Here is a 23,366-nt window from a genome sequence, read left to right as displayed (position 1 = left end):
CTATCTCACTCTTTCTGGTCCTCTTGATTAAGGACCACCCTCTTACCGACTTCCGCAACCTCCCCCACCTTTGCCATTTCAAGGATCTTGGTCCATCAGCACTGCCTCCCTCTCCACTGACTTTCAAATCTCTTCCACCTGAAAACACCTACACACACTCTCTTTGATTCTCTTCTTGCAGGATGTCATAGGTTAGAAAGTGCGCCCCATCACAAGGTGAAGGCTTGTCACACACACAGACATTTGCACACACATCCGTAGCCAGCATTTCTTCCTTTGCTCCCTTTGCTTCATAATCCAGTTTCTGCAAATGGTAGGGTACACTTCATATGTTCACTTTCTCACCCTCGGTCCACTTCCAAGGGCCCGGTTGGGCTTTGATTCTAGTGACTCAACTGAAAGTGCTCTGGCCTCAGTCGTCAGTGGCTCTTTTCCATGATATGAAATGACGATGTTTCAGAGCTTCTTTTGCTTGGTCCCTGACTGGCATTCAATCCCAATGACCGTCACTTTTTGGAAACACTTTCCCTTTAACCTCTGTTCTCCTCTCAGCTCTCTTGTCAATCTTTTTCTTTTGCAGTTTGTTTTTGACCCTCATCCTTAAATATTGCTGTATTTACAAGCTCCAGACTCACATACCCAGTTGTACCTGTTTAGCCCACAGTCTCCTCAAACACAAGGTATCAAAAAAAAGTCTAAGATGAAAAATGGATTTAGGAAAACATGATAAAGTATTATCCATCTTTCAGTAAATGGAACTTCTAATGACCTAACCTTGGATTTATTCTCTATTTCTTCTCTCCCTTACCATCCACTGCTTTATGTAAGGATGAAGTTCTATACCCTTGCCAAAGCACTGGTTCAAGTTCACATTACAGCAACAACATTCTAATTCTCAGGTTGCAAATGAGGCAGCCTGCAGGTTGCCTCTAGCCTGTATACATTTAGCTTGGGGTCGAAAGTGTTTTAAATTGTTGAAAATTTCTCTTCATTGAGACAGGCAGCTTTCATAAGAATCCCAATTCATTCCCGCTTCTCTTGCACATCGGAAGGGAGGCAAGACAGGACTGTGTCTTCATGGCTACAGTACTTCTAACAGAGGAGAGGCTGCCTCATTCATGTTCATGGGGGAAGCACTGTCCAGGTCCCTGTGTCCTCCTGCTGTTTCTCTCATTTACATCACCAGGCTGGACCAGGCATCAGAGTGTACAACCTTTGTCCATCACTAACTTCCCTGATTCTGGGTATGTCCATCTCCATTCTCCTGTCCACATTGATCCAGAATGACCTGTTCTAAAACACATTTCTGTGCAGAGTGTTCAGTTAAATTCCTTCTGTGGTTAAGCATTAGCTTCTGGACAAAGTTCAGATCCTTTGATGTGGCATTCAAGGTCCATCAAGATGTGTTTCCTGGATCCCACTCAGCTTCCCTGTCGCTTTCACCTCAGCCTCCAAATCTACATTTGTCCAACTCTACTGATAGTACTTGCAAGTTGCCTTCATGGACCATTCTCCTGCGTGCTGCCTGAAAGACTTCCCACATTTGCTTCCTTCAGCTTAAAAACTCCCATCTAATTGGGCATCACTGGAGTGCACCCCAATTGTGCCTAACTCGCCCTGCATTAAAACTAAAGAGAGAGGGGCATCCTTGGTCCAGGGAACTCCAGCCTTGGTGAGGCACTTTCTCTGTGTCTTTCCCTAACACTGTGCTTCCCACCACTACAGCGCTGGTCCCACTTCACAGGATTCATCTGCCTGCACTCATCCAGACTATCAATGGGTTCCTTAAACACTGTGACAGTGTCTTTGATCCTGAGGATATCATGGAGGGTTTGGCAAGTAACAGGCAGACACAGGCATTCATAAAAAAATTGCATGTGTAAAAGCACTTTTGTAAATGTTATCATTTTGTATACATGAAGGTAGTACTATTTTTTGTTTGTTTCTGTTTTTGATTTTTAGGGCCACACCCTCAGCATATGGAGGTTCCCAGGCTAGGGGTCTAATTGGAGCTGCAGCTGCCAGCCCATGCCAGAGCCACAGCAACGTTGGATCTGAGCTGTGTCTGCGACCTACACCACAGCTCACAGCAACACCAGATCCCCAATCCACTGGGCAAGGCCAGGAATAGAACTCATAACCTCATGGATACTAGTTGGATTTGTCTCCACTGAGCCACAATGGGTACTCTTGGAAGGTAGTACTTTTAACTACCACAAGGACAAGCAAGATGCTGCTTTAATGTAAACATTTTATTTCTATTTTATTTTTTTGTCTTTTTGTCTTTTCAGGGCCGCACCCTTGGCATATGGAGGTTCCCAGCCTAGGGGTCTAATATGCCACAGCCAAAGCCATGCCGGATCCAAGCCACATCTGCAACCTACACCACAGCTCATGGCAACTCCGGATCCTTAACCCACTGAGCAAGGCCAGGGATTAAACCTGTAACCTCATGGTTCCTAGTCGGATTCGTTTCCACTGCACCATGATGGGAACTCCAAATGTAAACATTTTACATTAAGTATTCTATTAGAAATAAAGAAGGTTCTCCTCTAGAAGAATAAAATAAATTTGTTACAAAATCTTTTTTCTGACTTGTATGCATGCACGCACGCGTGCACAGCCTATTAGGAATGACGACTCCTGGTTTCCAAAAATAATTTGAAAATGTATCACTTTTTGTAGATTAATAACACATCTTTCTGAGGACATACATTCAATAAAAGGGATCAGTCCTATAACTCTTCGATAAAGGCAGTATTTGGCATAGTGAGGGACCACCCTTAGAAACACATCTCTTGTTACTTATGTGCTTAAGTTAGGAGAGCTTATTATTCAGCAGATTCCTAAGGAATTCAATTTGGAAAACCACGGCTACCCTTTGATCAGCATTTTCCAATCTAAAAGGTACTTTCAAAATTAACATCAGATTCAACTTTCACGATTTCATAAATTCAGTAGCATTGTTTCCCAGGACAAATGAGGGGACTGAGGGACTTTGCAGAGACTCTCAGCTTAGAGGAAGAAAAGCTGAACTTTGCCCGGAGCCCGGGGGTTCTATCCACTATACTACTCTCTTTGCAAACTTCTACTTCCTCCAACTCTTCTGAGGAGCCCAAGTCTTGGCTTGCTTTTTAATAGGATCCAGAAGCCTGCCGCAAGTTCTGCGGCTGCCTCGTTATTTCTATCCCCAAGTAAACTAAACTGTTATCACATTTCAGCTAATAGCTACTGTCAGAGACTGAACACCCTGACTGCGGGGGCATTGGTTCGTTATATAATGGAGATCTACTTACAGGAGCAGCAAGCACACAGCCTTTTTATAACAGCTGCGATTTTATAAAGCTGTTATATTTGGCTGCTCCTGGAAACAGCTGTGCACATTCCATACGGTGTTCTGAATCCGCCAGTGGGAACGTATGGGAACTCTAAACGTTCTCAGTGTCTAGAGAAAATTTTGTAAATCCAAGCAGCGCTGACCCTGTTGCAGGATTTGTTCCTTTTCCTCTGACTTACATCACTGGCCAGAAATAATGCGTGGCTGTAATGAGGGGTTGATTTGTGTAACATCAAGCATTAATACTTTTGCTTCTAACAGTTTTCTGGAGTGTAGCTGTTTGCTATCAACGAAATAAAGATTCCCCCCGCCCCATACTTGCAGGACCATATACAAGTATGTTAAATTAATAATGTAACTTAAACTGATTTTTCCTGTGTTATAGGAGACAGGGTCAAAATGAGATCAAGACAAAGCACGATTTTGCTCATCATTCTGGGATTGGATTGAGCTTGACAGTTAAAAGAATCATAACAAAAATGCTTGCATATCTGATCATTTACAGAACAGTTTCCCATGCACATGGAAAGACATTTCATAAGATGTAGCACTGAGACTTCTAACTTTAGGAAAGGGCTATTCTTCCCACAGTGTCAGCCCGAAAGTCAATGTCCATTGTTCAATGTGAAAATTTCAAGAGCATCAGGCACCTTATATGGGATACATTTTTCCTACACAGTAAAAAAGCTGACTCTAGCCATATTTCTATGATTTCAATGACATCTGTGACCACAGGAAAGAACACATCATCAAAAAATGAGCAATTCATGTTTTAAAATCAGAATTTGGAGGACAGTTTCCCAAATTCTCCAGAATACTGTGGACTTCTCCTTTTTATTTTATTTTTTTAATTTCCTCTCATCACTTTCGTTATGATTCATCTTATGGCCACCTTTCTCTAGATTATAAGGTGCTTGAAGACAGGGGCCACCTCTGTCTCTTTCTTTGTTACATCTCTGGAACCCAGCACAAGAGTTCATGCCCGTTAGGTACTCACAATGTGCTTGATGAATTAATACCTTCCTTAGAGTGACATACATTTTTACCAAAAAAATTGTCTTATTTTATTCTTTCTTCATTTTATTTTCCCTTTTTGGGGGGAGGGGTTGGTGGATTCTCTTTAACACAGAAATCCTATTTTAAAAGTTCCTGCTGGAGTTCCTGCTGTGGCGCAGTGGTTAACGAATCCAACTAGGAACCATGAGGTTCTGGGTTCGATCCCTGGCCTTGCTCAGTGGGTTAAGGATCCAGCATTGCCATGAGCTGTGGTATAGGTTGCAGATGTGCCTCGGATCCCCTGTGCCTGTGGCTGTGGTATAGGCCAGTGGCTACAGCTCCGATTAGACCCCTAGCCTGGGAACCTCCATATGCCACGGGTGCAGCTCTAAAAAGCCAAAAATTAATTAATTAATTAATTAAAAAAAAAACAGTTTTAGTTATCGTTAAAGCATCTTTTTTGTTTTCTATTCAACATTTTTATGACAATTTTTTGAAGTATTTAATTTAGTCTAATCTCTATTTAATATAATGTAGTATAATGTACACTAAAAGTCACCTCATAACAAAGTATTGTTCCGATTTTTGAGTCTGTTTGTTTTTGGCTGTGCCTGCAGCATGTGGAAGTTCTTAGGCCAGGGATCAAACCTGCTACAGAGCAGCGACCCAAACAGCAGCAGTGACAATGCCTGATCCTTAATCCATGAGCCGCCAGAGAATTCCCTTGTCCCCATTTTATAGGAAATAAAATTTAAGATTATTGAAAATTAAGAAAATTCAGAGCTACTTAGGCATTCCAATATATATACTAACAGACAGCCTTTCAAGTGGTTGACAGTTAGTAAATAAAAAAAAAAAGTCTCACATAGCGATCATAAATTTTCCATCTTTTCTGGAGTCCCCGTCGTGGCTCAGTGGTTAACGAATCCGACTAGGAACCATGAGGTTGCAGTTTGATCTCTGACTTTGCTCAGTGCGTTAAGCATCCAGCGTTCCCGTGAGCTGTGGTGTAGGTTGCAGACGCAGCTCAGATCCCTCGTTGCTGTGGCTGTGGTGTAGGCTGGGGGCTACAGCTCCGATTAGACCCTTAGCCTGGGAACCTCCATATGCCGGCGGGAGCGGCCCTCAAAAGGCAAAGAGACAAAATAAATTAAATAAATAAAAATAAATTTTCCATCTTTTCAAAATCTGAGCTGGTGTCAACACTATGCTCAGTGAATGTTAAAACAGCAATAGAAGCACGTTATTTTACAATGGCCACGCAAACATTTCATCTTCTGTTAGGATGCAGTACTCCATTACAGACAGCTGTTAGAAACCAAAGCCAAGAAGCCTTAAAGCAGGGCCTTCTCCAGCTATAATTTCCATGACCTAATTTTTGCTCATCTCATTTTAGTCGCTCAGGAGAGGAGTTGGCGGGCTAAGCCAGTATTGCTCTCACATGACAATCAGAGTTCGTGCAACTATTGCACTTAACGGTGTGTTTCTTGAGGTCCAAAAACGCACACCCACGATCCAATGAGAACAGAGAATGGAGTCCTGCATCCCTTCAGATATCTTAGAGCAATGCCAAGTGGGTGGTACCTGATTAACAGAAGCCTCTGTATTAGCCACAGGTGAAGGGGAGCGACAGGCAGGTGGAGAAGAAATCTCACTGTTGGTTCCCTCCTCCCCAGACTCCTCAGTGACAGGTGACAGCAAAGTGTGACAGCGACCCGCAGTCATCTGTCCCATAAAATGTTGCCCAAAGGACATGAAAATCAGTTAGCTATGTTAACAAGAGGCCTGGTCAGGCACAGGTCAAAACAGAGATAATTATACAACAGAAGTTAGAGTTATTGAGACCCAAATTTACATACAAATTCCGTGTTGCTATTTGAAAGTTTTCATGTGACTATGATGCTAGGGACCGTTTGCAAAACAAACAGGCGTAGGGGATGCATGCTACATGACAGAGTTCTGTTGCTGATTAAATATTCCTTTATTTTCCTTTTCTCCATTGTTGGTATCTTTACAAATAACTATTAAAATCATACAAATGAGAGAAGGGTCTATGAAATCAAGCTTGGTCTTTTTTTCATATTTCAAATTCCAAATATTCTATCGAGATAAATGCACCCCAAATAATATATCACCAGAAGAGTCCACATATGGTTATATACTACCCACAGCACAGTACCTATGTGTGGAAAATATACAGCACTAGAAAACACTGAGCTACAAAATATTCGATGCATTCTAGATGCAAAGTGATGGGGAAGTAATGCTGCAGAGAGAAATTAATGGAACTTATTTGTTCGAATCCACAGCTAAACTTTGGGTTTTCTATTTTCTTATTTTTCTAATAACGACTTGTCTTCTCTCTTTCATTAAACATTTATACAAGAGCATACACAACCATACCTAGTCAGTCATTGCTTTAGCTGGAAAAACACACACAAAACATGTGTAGCATGATTCTCCCCTCCCCCAGAAAACTGTGCAAAAGGATTTTTTTTTTGAAGCTCAGAGCCTCCTGTATTATTGCTAAATTATAAGCAAACACAGGGCCGACCTTCAGCACGAAGTAATTCAGGACTCCCAAACAAATGGCTTCATTTCAAGTGGCACTGTTTACAGTGTCAAGGATTGGCCTTGGTCCAAATGTAATCAGAGAGTTAAGGGGACTGTTCCCCAGTTCTCACCCTCAAGACCTACCACTGCTCCCTAAACCAAGCCACGGAGAGGAGCCTGGAGCCACCAGCCAGGGGACAGTCAGAAGAGCGCGCCCGGAGGCGTCCAGCAAACCGGCCTTGACCCTTACTTACCATGACCACAGAGGGGTGGGCCGAGGTCGCGGGGAGGAGCTCCCCGTCCAGGTCCTCCGTCCCCTCCGCCAGCCCCTCCACCTCGGTCACCGTCAGCAGCATGGTGGCGTGCTTGGCTTTCATGGTCAGCATCTTGCACTTGGAGTTCAGAGAGGCGATCTGCTCCTGGTAGCCCTTGATTTTCTGAGCCAGCTCCTGAGGAAACATTTCCCCCCCGCCCCTCCGTGTGTCAGAACAGCATCAGAAGGAAACAGAACTAGTAGCGTTCATCCTCCTCCGGGCCTGGCCAATGAAATCACAGAGCTGCGCCAGACGGAGCGGCGGGGAGGCAGGATGTGGACGGTGCGAGCGAGGAGCCCGGCTGCCGCGCGCCCCGAGCCAGACCACCGCGCGGCGGGGCCCGGAAGGGGCGCCGCGGCCGGCGGGGCGGGGGAACGACGCCCGGCTGCCCCGGGGATTCGAAGCCGGAGAGATGCTCCGGCCCGATTTGGGACTTTAGGTAACCTTAAGGACTGGCAAGTTTCTTGAAAATGCCCAAGGAATCTGAAATTGCCAGATGGTTCATGCCATGGAAATTAGGTCATGTGATGACTAAAACTTCAAAAAATGCAATGCTCAGCTCTTACCCTCCCAAATATGTCAAATAGAGTAGTCATTTGTGACAGGCATGTAACAATGTAAACTGCTTGTGAATTCCTGTGACCCTGGGGACTTGTTTTGTGCAGGTAAGTTAAATATTACATATGAACCCCCCCTTTTTTTGCAGATTACTCACAAAATAAAATTTTGTGCATTCGTGAAATTTTCTCTCACATGCCTCAAATGCTTCTGATGCCTTATACTAGAGCTCTGAATTTGAAGTTCAATTTTAATGACTTTTAAATTCATTTGTTGTTGAAAGAAATTGTTTTGAGAGGTAGAGATTTTTACATTTTTACCAAGAGCGTATTGAAAATATATTCTGAACAGCACATAGCTATTAAAAATAAAAAATATTAAAATTTCTAAAATAATTTTAAAAGGTAATTATAAAATGTTAAATTTTTACTTTCTTGCTTAAAAATGCATACATTAGTTAAAAAATGAAGATGTAAACATTAACTTTTTTTTCCACTTTCAAGGAAACAAAAACATTAATCCTAAAAGTAGAAAACCATTACTTTTTTCTATTCCTTTTGGCTCCTTGGCCTGAAAAGCTATCATTTAGTATTTATACAAAACACATTTTGTGACAGTCTTTAACATGAGTGTGTGTATACACACTCAAACTAGCTTTGAACTTGACATTTGAACTAGAGCTTTGAAGTTCAGAAACAAAACGACAGCAACAAAATGGTATATGTGTGTATATGGATATGCGTATATGTGTACACACACACACACACACACACACACAGACACACACACACACCATTTTGTTGTTATTGCTGTCATTTTGTTTTTCCTCCCCAACCCAAACTGACTGAGTAGAAGGGAAAATATCCAGCAGAACCTAGCCTGCAGCCTGTCTTCTTTCTAGTATAGAAGTATAGGATTATTTATTTATTTATTTATTTATTATTTATTTATTGTCTTTTTGCCTTTTCTAGGGCCGCTCCCGCGGCATATGGAGGTTCCCAGGTTAGGGGTCTAATCGGAGCTGTAGCTGCCAGCCTACACCACAGCCACAGCAATGCCAGATCCTTAACCTGCTGAACGAGGCCAGGGATCGAAACTGTGTCATCACAGATGCTAGTCAGATTCGTTAACTGCTGAGCCATGATGGGAACTCCAAATCTGCTCAATTTAAATGGAGCACTAATGGGCTAATGTGTTCCCCATTCTCAGGAAACATATGTAATTTTTTTTGCTGCATATTTCCGAAAACGGTTATAAAGGGTGAGCATACAGGTGGGAATTTCAGGCACATTGGCTGCTCTGGGGAAAGCCACCTTCTGCAGATAGCCTCCTGCGCCCATGAAAGTGAGGGCCCTGAGCATTCTCTCCTACGATTTAAAGGTGACGGGATAATTTTTTCAAGTTAGAGGCAACATTTGAAAACTTATGGTAAAAAGATGTGAATTCCTTAGAGATAAATTATCCGTTATTCTTGTGAGTTCAAGTTATCTAGTCTGGAATGAGCCTCACTTCAAGATTGAAATTCCATTAAAAGTAGACTGCAAATACAGGCGAGAGCATCCTTCCAAAGTTGTATGTTATAAATCGGGCTTTCCCCACGCATCGCTTTCCTTCCTGTGTTTGTTTTCCACATACAATGAGCCTTGCACAGGACTACGTCATTGTAAATATGAAAATGTAATCTAAATCACATGACAAAGCTAACACGTGCCTACACAGATGTTTAGAACGGGGAGGAGAAAATGTGACAAAATGAACAAGATCACTGAACAGCAGCCAGAGGACACTCTGTGGCCGACTGTGCCCAGTGGCTCTGCGGTGACCTTGGGCAAGTCATTTATTCTCCTCAACCACCATTCATTCTTCTCTTTTATGCAAGGGGGCAGCCCAGGGTGTTTCTGCTGCAGTGGAAAAATCACCCAAGTTGAAGCCAAACCAGATTAGAAAATCTAGTTTCTATCAATTACTAGATCTGGAAGCTCAGGAAGTCATTCTAAAAATCAGTTTCTGTTTTCTTATCAGTAAAAGCGAGATGATAAAAAAAAAGAAAGGAAAAAAGAAAAAAACCTTACTTCACAGGGTTGTTGCAAAAAATAAAATAAAAACTTTAAGAATTTTTTTTTAAAAACCATAAAACTAACACCAACAACAAAAAACTATAGTAAGGATCATTACTGTTATTCCAGACAAGATTTTTAAAAATATTTTCTGTACTTTGATGGAAGAGTTGTTACAACAAAATTCTGGAGCTTACAAAATGATATTAAAAATAGTTTCAGGAGTTCCCATCATGGCTCAGTGTTTAAGGAACCCAACTAGTATCCATGAGGACATGGGTTCGATCCCTGGCCTCGCTCAGTGGCTTAAGGATCAGGCCTTGCCATGAGCTGTGGTGTAGGTTGCAGACGTGGCTGGGATTCCACATTGCTGTGGCTGTGGGGTAGGCCAGCAGCTACAGCCCCAATTTCACCCTTAGCCTGGGAACCTCCATATGCCGTGGGTTCAGTCCTCAAAAGACAAAAAAAAAAGTTTCAAAAGAATTTTGAAAAAAGTTTCAAAAAAATTTCAAATATTTGCAAAACATCTTTTCATTTAACCAGTGGCATAAGAGAAACCAATAGTTAACACAGATGATATCTACGGTGTAAGAGTAAATGTAGGTGGGATATTTACATTATTTTGTAAATCATATGTAAATGTAAGTGATTGATGTATTGGATGTGACAAAAAGTTAAAGAATTGCATTTAGAAAGGGGAGTGGCAGTGTAATTTCCCCATCCTTGAAAAGCGACAATTCAATCTTCTGAGAACCTTTTCAGATATTTGGTTTGGAAAAATTGTTGCTCTTATGACATCAAAGTTAAAATAGAGCAGACAGAGGGGTAAACTAAATGTCTATCCTTGGCACAAAGAAATAAAATACACCCGCCCCCCTCCCCGTCACTCTCCAAGATTCATGATGCTATAAGCCAGCCCCCAGAGAAGGAGTAAATGGGACCTAAAAGGGAACTGACAGGTCAGGAAAGGAAATTCGCTGCTAAGTGTCAAGGGGCTAGAACACGCCAGGTGTATGATCTCTGAGACCAGGTCTGCACAAGGGGTGTCCAAGACCTCAGGTCAGAACAATGCCAAAGGTACAGGAAGGAAGCACATCTGAAAATGGGGAAGATGCTAACAGACGTAATCTGGAACTCAGCAAAACACACATGGGCCATTCTCTGATTTTGATAAAAGGAGGTGAAATGACCTAAATGTGAAAGAGCAAATGATTTTTTTTTTTTTTAATATACAATATGCCTTCCTCTTAAAGAGGGCCAGCAAAGCAGCAAGGCTTTGAGCATGGCTGTTTGTTGCAGTCTGTAAATGCAGAGAGGACCGTGTGTTTTGGTGTGTGAGCTGTGAGAATTCCCCAGGAGAAAAATCGGTGGGTCCAGGTGGAGAGAGATGTGCCATGGATGCCAGGTAGAGAGGCTTTGGAATCAAGGGGAAGTCTCGTGCTACTGGGTCTTGGAAAACATCAGCAAAAATAGCCCTTAAAATGCAAAGACAGCCAAAGAGGCTCTCCAAGAGCCCAACGCATTATGCCCCAGACAGGGAAAATCTTTCTCTTGCATTTGCTAGAAACCAACCACTTATTCTCCAAGACAATGCCCTGCCCTTGAACTTTGCTTGTCTCACCTCATGCCGAGAAATCTGGGCTTGCAGCTCTTGGATGTTGCTGGTGGCCACAGGCTTATCCTCGATCTCTCTGTGAGCTCCTTCTATGAGCTCCTGGAGGTGCTGCATTTCTTGCTCATATTGTTCATACTGCACCACAGCCTCCTTTGAAGGAAAAAAAAAAAAAAAAACCACACACGCATGATTATCTGTCTATAGCAGTAACTGTGTAAGTGATTCTGCCAAACAGCTGTTGGTAACTCAGGTTTACCCATGTGTCAGAGGAACAAAGAAATGATGGGGGAAATTCCTGGATAATTCAGATCCCCAGCTTTACTCAGAAAATTCAGAGCCTTCTCTCTAAAACATTTGGTCATAATTATTGATGGATGGAAAATAATTCAGTGGCTAGATCCTTTCTCTTCTCCCTATTGTCCTAAAGGAGGCAAGGTCATGGTCCAGAACACAGAAGAAAGCAGTCAAGAAAACCTGACCATTTCATCGTTCCATCAAAGAAATCCTGAGTATCTGTGTAAGGCTCTCAGTTAAGCGCTGGAACAGGGGATTAAAAAATGAATTATCATGATGTTGTACCCTCAGGAATTTACTGCCCAAGAGATTTTAAGATAATGCGAGTACTGTGGACCAAATAGACCATTCATGATTTAATAAGAGCACATGTATACAGTTTTTGGATAAAGCAGGTGAAATATCAGTTGAAAGGAGATATGAGAGAGTGTCATTTTTTTTCCTAGTAAATAACTGTTCTCTTATTAAGCGACGAGATTAAGAGTTACAGCCAGGTATACGTCTCAAGCAATAAAATGCATCAATAAGCTGAAATCTGAAAAACAATTTCTATAGTATATGCTAGCAGTAAAGTATTGCATGATTCTAGATGATTTTCAGATGGATAATAAGAGGTAAAAAATACAGGATTGAATATAAAAATTAACCTTCATAAGGTGTTCTTTATAAAAAACTGCTGAAAGATAGTTTTCACCGAAGGATATTTTTAATAGAGCTTTCCCCAGACTTTTGTGGGTGATGCAAATGATAGCATTTCATGTCCTTATTTTATATAACCACAACCAGCTGTCACACAGTTAACACTCTGGATGTGTTTTGATGGCTGAGCCCACACAGTGCTAAGAAAAGCCTCCCATGACTCATTTGCTGCTGCTCTGCCGGCTGGGGATCGCCTGCAGACACTGGCTGGCCCAGCTGCACGTGCCTGCATGATGTTGCACTGCTGGATGGCGGTGTGCTGGAGCCGGCTGGCCTCCTCCTGCAGTCGCAGGGCAGCGTGGCAGAGCGGCAGGCTGGTGACCGCATCCTCGGGGATCCGGAGCGCGCTCTGGCAGATCTGCACCGCCTGGACTTTAGGCTTCAGGGACTCCATCTCAGACAGCAAATGCTGAAAGTGCGAGGTCACAGTTCATAGTTTAAATTGGAAAATGGTATATAAAATTAATCATTTCTAGAAAACATACGTACATACGAAATACACGTTTCCTATTTAAAATATCTATTCTACAATGTTTTAAAATTCTATGTTTTAATAGTTTAGTTCATAAAGAAGGGACGTTTATGAAATTATAGCTCTGTCACAAGTCAAAAACATTTTTCCAAGGAATGTTTTTAAAATAATGCATACAGGGCTAAGACTATAACTGAGTTTAGAAATTATTCTTCCTAACCTTGCTTTTTGGAAAATATAGGAATTCCCACTATGGCACAGCAGGTTAAGGACCTGGCATTGTCACTGCAGCGTCCTGGGTGGCGGCTGTGGCATAGGTTCAGTCCCTGGCCTGAGAACTTCCACATGCCACAGGTACAGCAATATATATATATTTATAACTCCATGCTCATTTTCCCTGAATTATTTTTGCTTGCCTGTCTGTGAGAGAGTTGCTCCTTGAGACTAAGACGTCCAACTTCTGGAGAAGTCAGGGTTGTCTGGGCTTGCTCCAGAGCAACTTGCAAGTTTCTGAGCTCTGTTTCAAATTTCTTCATATCCTACAAGGTAAGAGCGACATGCATGTCAATACAGAAGCACTTGAAGTCCAAAGTCATGGGTGGAGAATAAGATCACAGTCCAGAAGACTCAGCAGAGGGGACTGCTTCAGCTCTACTCTAAAAGGACCATTTTTAAAAAAGTGATAGAGACGTTTCCATTTAAATTACTTTTTTTTTCTGTTTACCTTGGCCGCATCATGGAGATTCTGCAAACGGATTTTGATCATCTGCCGCAACTCCTCAGTCTCTCGGCCCAGGTCCACCACTTGCTGAGACATTTTTTCTGTAAGGTACACGCTATCGAGGGCCTGTAATTTCTCAGCCATTGCTTCCAGATCATTGTGAATCTCTTCCGATTCTTCTAGCATGGTCTAGAGGGAAATATCAACAGTCATGACGTTGACAAGAAGGCAGAGAGGGAAAGGTAATCAACACAGTGCAGTGAGACAGGCTTCTCGAGAGATGGCGAGACGGGGGATGGAGGGAGGGAGGAGAAGTAATTCACATTTTCCAGGCGTGCTGGGCAGGTTCTATGCTGTCTTATTGGGTTTAACCTTCACAGCCCTGTGCCTGCTCCCCACTTACTCTTACCCCCTTTTTGCAGAAAAAAAAATCAAAGTTCAGGAGCTCTAAACAATTTGTCGAGGCCACATGTGTTGGGCCATAAGGCTCCCGCTCTGTCTGCCACCCGAAGCTGCTCCCTGGTGAAGGTCAGGACACGAGTATTCTAGTAGTGGCCAAGTCCTGATGCCCTGGGGATCTTCCTTAGGTCACTAGATCCAACTTTTCTCTCTCTCTCTCTTTCTTTCTTTTTTTTTTTTTTTGGTCTTTTTAGGGCTGCACCTGTAGCATATGGAAGTTTCCAGGCAAGGGGTCGAATTGGAGCTGCAACTGCCAGCCTACACCACAGCCACAGCAACTTGGGCTCTGAGCCAGGTCTGCGACCCACACCACAGCTCACGGCAATGCCCGATCCTTAACCCACTGAGCGAGGCCAGGGATCGAATCCGCATCCTCATGGATACTGGTTGGGTTCATTAACTACTGAGCCACAATGGGAACCCCATGTAGAGCAGATTAAAAAAAAAAAAAAAAAAGAATCTGCTGTTTTGGTCTCCCTGCAGCATATGGAGTTCCCTGACCAGGGATCAAATCCAAGCCGCAGTTGCAACCTGTACTGCAGCAAAATCCTTAAACCACTGTGCCCAACCGGGGATCAAACCCACATCCCAGGGCTCAGACATGCCTCCCATCTTGTTGCACCGTAGTGAGAACTCCTCCCAGGAGTTCCTTCAGCATCTTAGGCCCTAATCCTTGCACTTATCCCTCTGCATTGTGCTTGTCTGGATCTGTCTCTCTCTCTCCTTCCTTCCTTTATCAATTCCCTGGGGAAGGGGCAGGGAATGTTATTTGTATTCCAAATGCCTAAGAAAATTCCTAGCTTTGGAATTTAAAAAAAAAAAACCTTCAATATTTTAAAGACTATATTATATTTTATTATATCCAAAAATTTACTCAGAAAACTTATTTGACATGTTAAGTTTTCTTTAAAATTCCAGTATAATTATTAGTACTCATAAAACGTTTTCTACATTTTGAATTACAGATTAATACTACTTTGATGATCATGATATATTTTGCCAATTGTTTTGCAACGGGATTTTTACCAAGTCACCAGTAGTGTTTGAGAGCTCTTACTGTCTTAAATACCAGCTTTCAAAAAATAGTGTTAACTTGATACTTAACATTCTCGCTTTTAAATTTGCATTTCTAGAATTCTAGACGTTGTTTCCTTGCTTACAACCAATTGCAATTTAGGTCTTGTCTGTTCAAGTAGAAGCATATCCTCAGGCAGAACAACTCTGTAGTTGTTTAAGGAAGATTTCTTGAGAGGAGTTTGCATGATTGATTAGAGAAGAAAGATCAATACAGGGAAACCAATTAGGAGCCTGTTAAAGCATTCCCAGAAGGAGAAAAGGAGGCTTTGATCTAGAAATCTGTCAACTGGAATGGAAAAGGGGATGTATTTAAAAGACATGAGAACACACAAATCAGAATAGAAGACAAAATCTAAAATACTTGAGGATATCCATGTAACTTAAGATCATTTAGTATTTGAGTGCAAGATAACTGGGCTAGTGAATATCTGGATCTAATTCAAGCCTAAATTATAAAAGGATGAAATAATTTCCTGGATGACATGGCCAAGAGAAAACTTCAGAGGAAATGAAGTCATGCAGCCTCCATGGGGGGTGGATGCATCACTGGTTCCCAGCTGACCCCTACTTTCTCTGGGAGGTCAGGCAGAGGGGCTGAAAGGAGGAGGCATGAGATAGAGGTTCTTACTGGGCACCCACGTGCCAGGGAGGCTGCTTGAGGATCAACTGTTTGATCCTTGTGATAATTCGGCAATATAAATATCATTCACATCTCCATCGTGTTGATGAGAAGACTGAATTCCTAGAGGCAAAGAAGTCCCATCCAAACTACACAGCCCTCAATGACTGCGAGGGCTTGGTTTGCCCATCAGTTTGAGTCTGAAGCCTATAATCTTTCCACAGATCCCTACATCTCTTCCTGGGGGAGAATTGCCCACCAAATCCTTGCACATAATTGTCTCCAAGAAGCTGCAAAAAAAAAAAAAAAAAAAAAAAAAAAGAGTCCTATCTGGATGGTTATTTTTGGTCTTGGGGAGTGGAAAGTCTAGGGGAGAAAGAGGATATTTATTCATTTATGTAGTCTTATGAAATCTCATAGGGAGCTACAAGGTTTTTGTTTGTTTTTCAAACCACCTGACAAGTTATTAGGGCTACCTGAGCTTTCTTTTATCCTGGCACATACAATAATTTGATCTCAAGGACGCCTACGTTTTCTGTCAGTCTAGCCAGTTAAATCAAATTCCTCTCTTAAGTACTCTTTGACAACTATTTTTCTCAAAGTTACCTGATGGGAAATGTACTGTTCCCGAAGTTGGCTCGCGGAATTCCAGACAATCTTTCCATGTACCAAGACTTTAGCTCTCTCAATCCACTTCAGGATTAACCCAAGCATTTCATTGTATTCTTCTAAATGGAATGCTGCCTGAAAAATCATTAACCATGAGATAACAAATGGAAACTCTGCTTCTTGAGCTAGAAATCAGTCTTCAATCTCCCTTAGGATACAATAATCCTAGGGGTGGATTGTTAGCATATCTGTGATATTGAAAGGTACCATGAAAAATAATTTCCGTGGAATACTTATCAAGGACTTCCCAGTGACTTTAGGATAAAGTCCAAGTTCTGAATATGCTTGAATAATGTGTCTTTTAAATGTTTTTCTATTCTCGTCTCTTATTCTTCTATCTAGCATTTCTCTATCCCTCCTTCCATACTTGACCCTCACTGAGTAAGGAGGTGGTTGATAGGGATTAAAGGTTTCAGTATCATAATTGATTAATAGCAAATCCCGACTTAACTCATCCCTGATTGCAGGAAAAAAAAATAATCAGTTTTCAAAAGATCAGTCTATCTTCAACTATGACGACATATGCCCTGAACCTATAATTAAAGGCAAATTAATTAAAAGTTATATATGTATAAGATACTTGAATATAGGTATACATTAAGGTACGTGAGTTCGCCCCAGACTGATTTTATAAAACATGCTAATGGATGAGTATTTATTTTACAAAATACTTTTCCAGGTCACAACATAATCACCTCAAACGTTCACTTATATGACCACCTTTGCCAATGACTTAATAATATGGTTTGATATAAAATAAAGGCAGGTTTACATGTAAATCTTAGGAATGAAGACATGGTATGATGTAGGCTACACTTAAATTCCTCTCCTTATTGTCAATATTATCTTTCTACTTATTTTTATTTTTATTTATTCATTTATTTTTGTCTTTGCTTGTTTTTAAAAGAGAAAAAGAGAACACGGAACTTCTGCCCAAGAGTATTTTGATCACTGGCCCGGGAAACATACCTGGCTGAGCTTGGAGATCCGGTTCTCAGCCTGTCTCACGGTCTGCTGGTGAAGTTCGGTCAGTTTTCCTATCTTCTTGGCCAGTGGTTTACCCAGTTGGCCATTCTGTTCTGAGAATTTCTGTATTGCTTCATCTAGTTCCATTAACTTTAAGTTACAGCCATCTAATTCCTCTCCTAGCAGCTGGACGGTCATCAAAATGAAAGCACATTAGATTCTAGGAAACGCATTTCTCCAGATTTTCCAAGATCAGAAGTATCTATTTTAAATGACTTTTTGGGTTTTTTTTGTAAGTGCCAAATACGATAAGCAGTAATTCTACTAGGAGGAACTCCTTTCTGTTTTTGGGTTGGAAAAGCAAAGCAGGATGTTTTGGAAGCCTGGTGTTTATTTCCCGTGACGCTGAGAGAGCTAACATTTTCCTTCTGTCCCACCCAAAAGGGATTAGTCACTTTACTCAGCAGCAGAGTGCGAACACAGATGTAACTACCAAGATCATTCTTCATGTAGAGACGTCTATACTGTATTCCCAAATCACTTATTCTGTGACACCCTCCCTCTCACCCACACGTCGTGCATATGTATTAATACAGTTTAACTGTGATAAGAAATTACATTCTGTAAATGGATCTATACTATCATATTCATAAAATTTTTTTTACTATCTGGTTGTAATGAACTTGCTAATCAAGAAAGCCTCCCCCGCCATAGCTTTGAAATAATGTACCCCAAGTATTTAATTTATTCAACATCACCCCTCATAGTTCCCCTTATCTTTCCTTACCTTTTGGTCTGTTTTAGCTTGAACTAAGTCATCTGTCTTTGCTCTCAGCTTGGTTAGAATAGTTGTGAGATCTTTGGCTATCTTCTGAATTTGCCGGCTGAATTCCTGACTCATGGCCTTGCTCTGTTCGACTTCTTTCACTTTGTCTTGGATCTAAATAATCGGAGAGAACAGTAAAACCAACACGGTTAAAACTGGATAATTGATACTAAGAACCTCAATCTTGAGATGTGGCCAAGAGACACTGTGGGTCATCAACACTGCCTTGGCATCAAGGGCCTCATCAAACCACCCACGTGCAGTTACAAGCTCTTGTGGTTTTCCTTGCAGCCTTACTTCTCACCGTATTTACATACTCACTGCATTTCTTCCTGCTGCTATTTCAGCCAAGGAACGAGCAATGCATGTACAGTGATTCACTCACCCAGTGTTGACAGGATATTCATTATAGATAGCAGTGTAGATAGCTGAGTTTGAATCCTATCTTCTCCATTTACTAACTTTGTGACCCTAAACACACAAACACGTCTAAGCATTTTTCTTCATGAAATGGAAAATCCTTCCAGGGATTTGGAGGCACACAGGTTTATTCCCATGCACCCTTTCATAAGAAGCTGTTAACTCTTTAACTAACTTCCAGTTACCTCCTTAAAATATGACAAAAAAAGCATTGACCACATCCAATGGGAAGGACAGTGAAAAATAACAGTTAACATTTAAAGTTTCTTATGGCTTTGGTTTGATGTGATAAACATTAGTATTTGCTTATAATGCAATGTTGAAGAGAAGGTGGTAAGGACCTTCCTCTTCTTCTTTTCTTCCTCTTCTTTTTTTTTAAGACACTTCCTTTATTATTATTATTATTATTTAATTTTTCCTTTTTCAGCCACCCCTGCAGCAGCACATGGAGTTCCTCGGTCAGGGATCAGATCCAAGTCACAGTTATGACCTAACCTGCAACTGTGGCAATGCCAAATCCTTAACCCACGGTGCTGGCCCAGGGATCAAACCTGCATCCCAGTGCTCCAGAGATGCCCCTGATCTCGCTGTGCCATAGTGGGAATGCCAGGAAACGTTTTCTTTATATAAATGAAAGACCTTTAAAAAAATCTCTTTTAAGTAATAGGGATGCAATGTACAGCATGGTGACTATAGTTAATAATTCTGAATTGCATACTTTTTTCTTTTTTCTTTTTTTTTTGTCTTTTTGTCTTTTTGCCTTTCCTAGGGCCGCTCCCGCGGCATATGGAGGTTCCCAGGCTAGGGGTCGAATCAGAGCTGTAGCTGCCGGCCTACACCAGAGCCACAGCAACGTGGGATCCAAGCTGCATCTGCAACCTACACCACAGCTCACAGCAATGCCGGATCCTTAACCCACTGAGCAAGGCCAGGGATCGAACCCTCAACCTCATGGTTCCTAGTCGGATTCGTTAACCACTGAGCCACAACGGGAACTCCTTTATTGCACACTTGAAGATTGCTAACTTCTGAAGTTTTCATCAGAAGAAAATAAATTTTTTGTAACTACATACAATGTTGAATATTACCTAGACTTATTGTGATCATTTTGTAATATATACAATTTTAAATTGAACGTCTTTAGCAGAGGGGATATACACCAATAAAAGAGTGCTTTTTTTTTTTTTTACTTCATTATTTTGAGTTGAGTGCTAACATACATAGAATGCATGTGAATATCTATGACAGGAAAATGTATTGAGAGGAAAAGAAAATGGATGTTTGAACTTCTATTAAGGTCTGAACTTGCCAAATCATTCTTCCTAATAGGATGTCTAATACTTAAGAAGAAAAAGGAGAAAAGCCAAATAAGGAGGAGTTCCCACTGTGATGCAGTGGGTTAAGGATCTGATTGCAGAGGCTCCTGTCACTGCAGAGGCATGGATTCCATCCCTGGCCCAGTGCAGTAGGTTAAAGGTTGCTGCAGCTGAGGCTCAGATTTAATCCCTGGCTCTGGAGCTTCCATATGCTGCAGGTGTGGCCATAAAATAAATAAGTAAGTAAATACATACATAAATGAAATGAATACTAAAAATGGAAAATAGTATTTTAGTTTAAGTCAAAATCATGATGCAGTAGAATTGGATTTTGATGAAACTTTTTAAAACACTGCATCCTACATTGGAGAGTCCACAAGGTACCTCACACATATTAATTTTATAGCTTCTACAATCAGTACTACTTTTCATTTCATGTAGCAGGTTAGAATTATCCTCTCTTTGTCTTCTACAGACCAGTTTCAACTGAACTGCCACCAACAAGGTCCTAAAACCCATTATGTTTCCCTTTAGATGCTACTGAAGCTACTTTCTCAACCTGAAAGTGTGTCCTTTCTATGAGACCTAAGACAGAAATCTCCCTCTGGTCTCAGTTCTATCAATGACTATGTATCGCTTTGTTTAAAAAAAAAAAAAGTTTTAAAATGTATAGACATGAATTATGTTTCATCCCTTTCCTTGATCATTTGGAAGTTAGAGTTAACTGATGGGTTTTCCTCTGGAAAGAATAAAGGACCCTACAGTATGCATTTTGGGAAATAACCTCGTTCCTGGTTTTACCTTATTTATTTTTTAACTCTGATTTTTCCTTTATTCAAATATCTTTACCTATTACCTCTTGCTGAACTGAAATAACAAACAGAAGAGTGCCTGGTTCAGAGTTCCCACTGTGGCACAGTGGGTTAAGCATCTGACTGGAGTGGCTAGGGTTGCTCCAGAGGTGCAGGTGTGATCCCCTGCCCGGTACAGTGATTCAAAGGATCTGGTGTGGCCACAGCTGCAATGAAGGCTACAGCTGTAGCTTGGATATGGCCTGGGAAGTTCCATATCCCATGGGTACAGCCATTTAAAAAAAAAAAAGAAAAGAGTGCCTGGCAGACTCTAGGTACTCAATAAATATTTGTTGAATACATGAAATACAGCTTTTTTCATTTCTTCTTTTTATTTCCTTGATTTTTTTTTTTTTGAAAAGGGCGAGGGGAAGCAGATAAATTATCTTCAAGGTCTGCATTATTGTTCATATCTAATATCAGCTGCTTCTTGCCTATGAATTAGACCTTTAATTTATGTTATTATTTTATACCAAACAGATCAGCATAACTAATGGCTTATCAGTATGCTGATATATAGCATCGGTATAACTGATGTTAATTCTGTTTCCATGGAGACACGATTGTGAAAATTAAGAAATTTCATATGAGTCCTAAGCTTAAGAAAGAACGAAAAGGCACTCTTTCCTGACCATAGGTTCACCTGATCATGGATAGTTCCTAGGTCCAAGGCCACTTCAGCAAGCTGAAGGGAGACTTCGGAAGGTAATATTGTATAAAGACCAAGGTACTTATTCTTCTGTTCTTCAGCCATTTTCTCCATGTTCTGTCTGTGATGTGCTGTTTCTGTCAGGAGAACCTAAAGGAAGGATCAACGTAAGAAATTTCTGTGAGCCTGATAAGGAAATTGCCATGGGGATACAGCGAGGCTATGTATTAATCCTCAAAATACGATTAAGTATGGACTTAGAGAAACACATTTACAAAAAACAAACTTTGCTTTAATCTCTGAATAAGAAACATGTCCACCTTACACAGAACCAAAGGAAGTCCCATGAAGTAATTCTAAATGTCTTTTATATGACACATTTCTGAAAATTTTACTTCAATATTTTATTTCAATTATTTCATTGAACATAAACAAAATGTTTGATTAAAATCAGGACAATTTTTTTTTTGAAATGAAGGGCATAGGGAATGAGTTTTGTACCTTAAGTTCTTCAAGTTGAGCATCTATTTCTATGGTTGGATTCCCCAAATATTCCTTTGTTTCCTGAACCCAAGATTTTACTGAATTGATCTGGGTCTCCACCACTTCTCGCTCCTTCACCTCCTGCTTTACTACCTTTCCATCCTGCTTCACCTTCTCCTGCAAGCTTTGGAAACATTGAAGGGAGAAAGCAAACATGGACTTGAAAGGAAAGGAAACGCCAACACATGACAGCATACTGTCAAAAACAAACACTAAAAAAGTGAAGCCTCCAATCATCCAAGTAAAGACATTTCCCTAAACCTGTCATGATTTTCAGTAACATTTAAGTTTATTTCAAGTATAACAGAAGAATATACATCATATGATGTGAAAGATTGACCCCCTGGAAAACTGAGAGTTGATACCCTCCCATGCCACTAAACTGCAATTCATTTGCCTATCTGAGATTGTTTGGTTATTTATTTCCTCATTGGAAATTCACTCAAGTAATGCAGGATTATCAGCATTTACTTAAAAACAATTTTTTTTTTTTGCTTTTTAGGGCCACACCTGAGGCACATGGAAGTTCCCAGTCTATGGGTTGAATTGGAGCTGCAGCTGCCAGGCTATGCCACAGCCATAGCAATGCCAGATCTGAGCTGCATCTGCAACTTATACCACAGCTCACAGCAACACCATATCCTTAATCCACTGATCAAGACCGGGGATCGAACCCTCATCCTCATGAAACATTAGTAGGGTTTGTTACCTCTGAGCCACAGTGGGAACTCCTGGATCATACGCATTTAAAAGTAATGTGTAATTGGATTATGTGTGGCTATTAGAAACTAGTCTTGGAGTTTGCTGTTGGCTCAGTGGTTTAAGGATCTTGCCTGATCACTTGCTGTGCCTCAGGTCGTTGCTGTGGCTTGGGTTTGATACCTAGACTGGGGAACTTCTGCACAACCTGGGCATGGCCGAAAAAAGAAAGCAAGCATGAAAGAAACTAGGCTTTAAATAAAGAATCAAACTTTGGAAACTTCATGATTAATAATGTTCACCATCCAGTTTGTAAGTCTGTTTGAATTGACACAAATCTGGTTAAAAAGTTTAAATAAGTCAAGTCAGATTATCCTGAATTCATCTATAAATTAAAGGGTGAATGTAGGATGGATATGAGTAATATTAGTTAATACAGGAGTTAAATTATATATTGACATTTCCTTTTGGGCCCAATAAGTGAATCAGGCCAGTAGGATTATCTTTATTATTATTATCAGTGAGTCTATCTTTCTCCTCCTGTAAATTCACTACCAGTAAATAAATGGCTGGTATTATTACCTGGACTTGGGTATCATCCTTGCTCTAACCTCTCTGTCGTCCAATTTAGCTGAGGCATTACATCAAGCTTGATT

General features: G+C 41.0%; 1 protein-coding gene across 27 annotated transcripts in view; it reads right to left on the bottom strand.

Moving 5' to 3' along the window:
* SYNE1 (spectrin repeat containing nuclear envelope protein 1) overlaps positions 1-23,366 on the bottom strand; it is a 486,694-nt gene that overhangs the window by 165,547 nt on the left and 297,781 nt on the right. For 21 of the 27 annotated variants that reach the window (XR_014844515.1, XR_014844516.1, XM_085023506.1 and 18 more), the window contains 11 exons: positions 21,970-22,135; positions 21,463-21,618; positions 18,194-18,346; positions 17,410-17,592; positions 16,378-16,515; positions 13,620-13,805; positions 13,312-13,434; positions 12,650-12,832; positions 11,437-11,580; positions 7,141-7,335; positions 5,918-6,058 (listed from right to left, as the gene is read on the bottom strand). Coding sequence is in view for 23 of the 27 variants with exons in the window: in XM_085023506.1 (XP_084879632.1) it covers positions 5,918-6,058; positions 7,141-7,335; positions 11,437-11,580; positions 12,650-12,832; positions 13,312-13,434; positions 13,620-13,805; positions 16,378-16,515; positions 17,410-17,592; positions 18,194-18,346; positions 21,463-21,618; positions 21,970-22,135 (1,768 nt within the window). In the remaining 4 variants the exon portion in view is untranslated. The remainder of the gene's footprint in view (positions 1-5,917; positions 6,059-7,140; positions 7,336-11,436; positions 11,581-12,649; positions 12,833-13,311; positions 13,435-13,619; positions 13,806-16,377; positions 16,516-17,409; positions 17,593-18,193; positions 18,347-21,462; positions 21,619-21,969; positions 22,136-23,366) is intronic. The other 6 variants (XR_014844517.1, XR_014844518.1, XM_085023581.1 and 3 more) reach the window with 1 other exon arrangement.

This window comes from Sus scrofa, chromosome 1 (assembly GCF_054392235.1).
Source record: "Sus scrofa isolate SSC_HxYL_T2T_F1_AM1 chromosome 1, Sscrofa_HxYL_maternal_Yorkshire_Landrace_v2.0, whole genome shotgun sequence".
NCBI lineage: Eukaryota > Metazoa > Chordata > Mammalia > Artiodactyla > Suidae > Sus > Sus scrofa.
The sequence above is the reverse complement of the archived record's forward strand: the minus strand, read 5'-3'. Positions and strand labels throughout refer to the sequence as shown.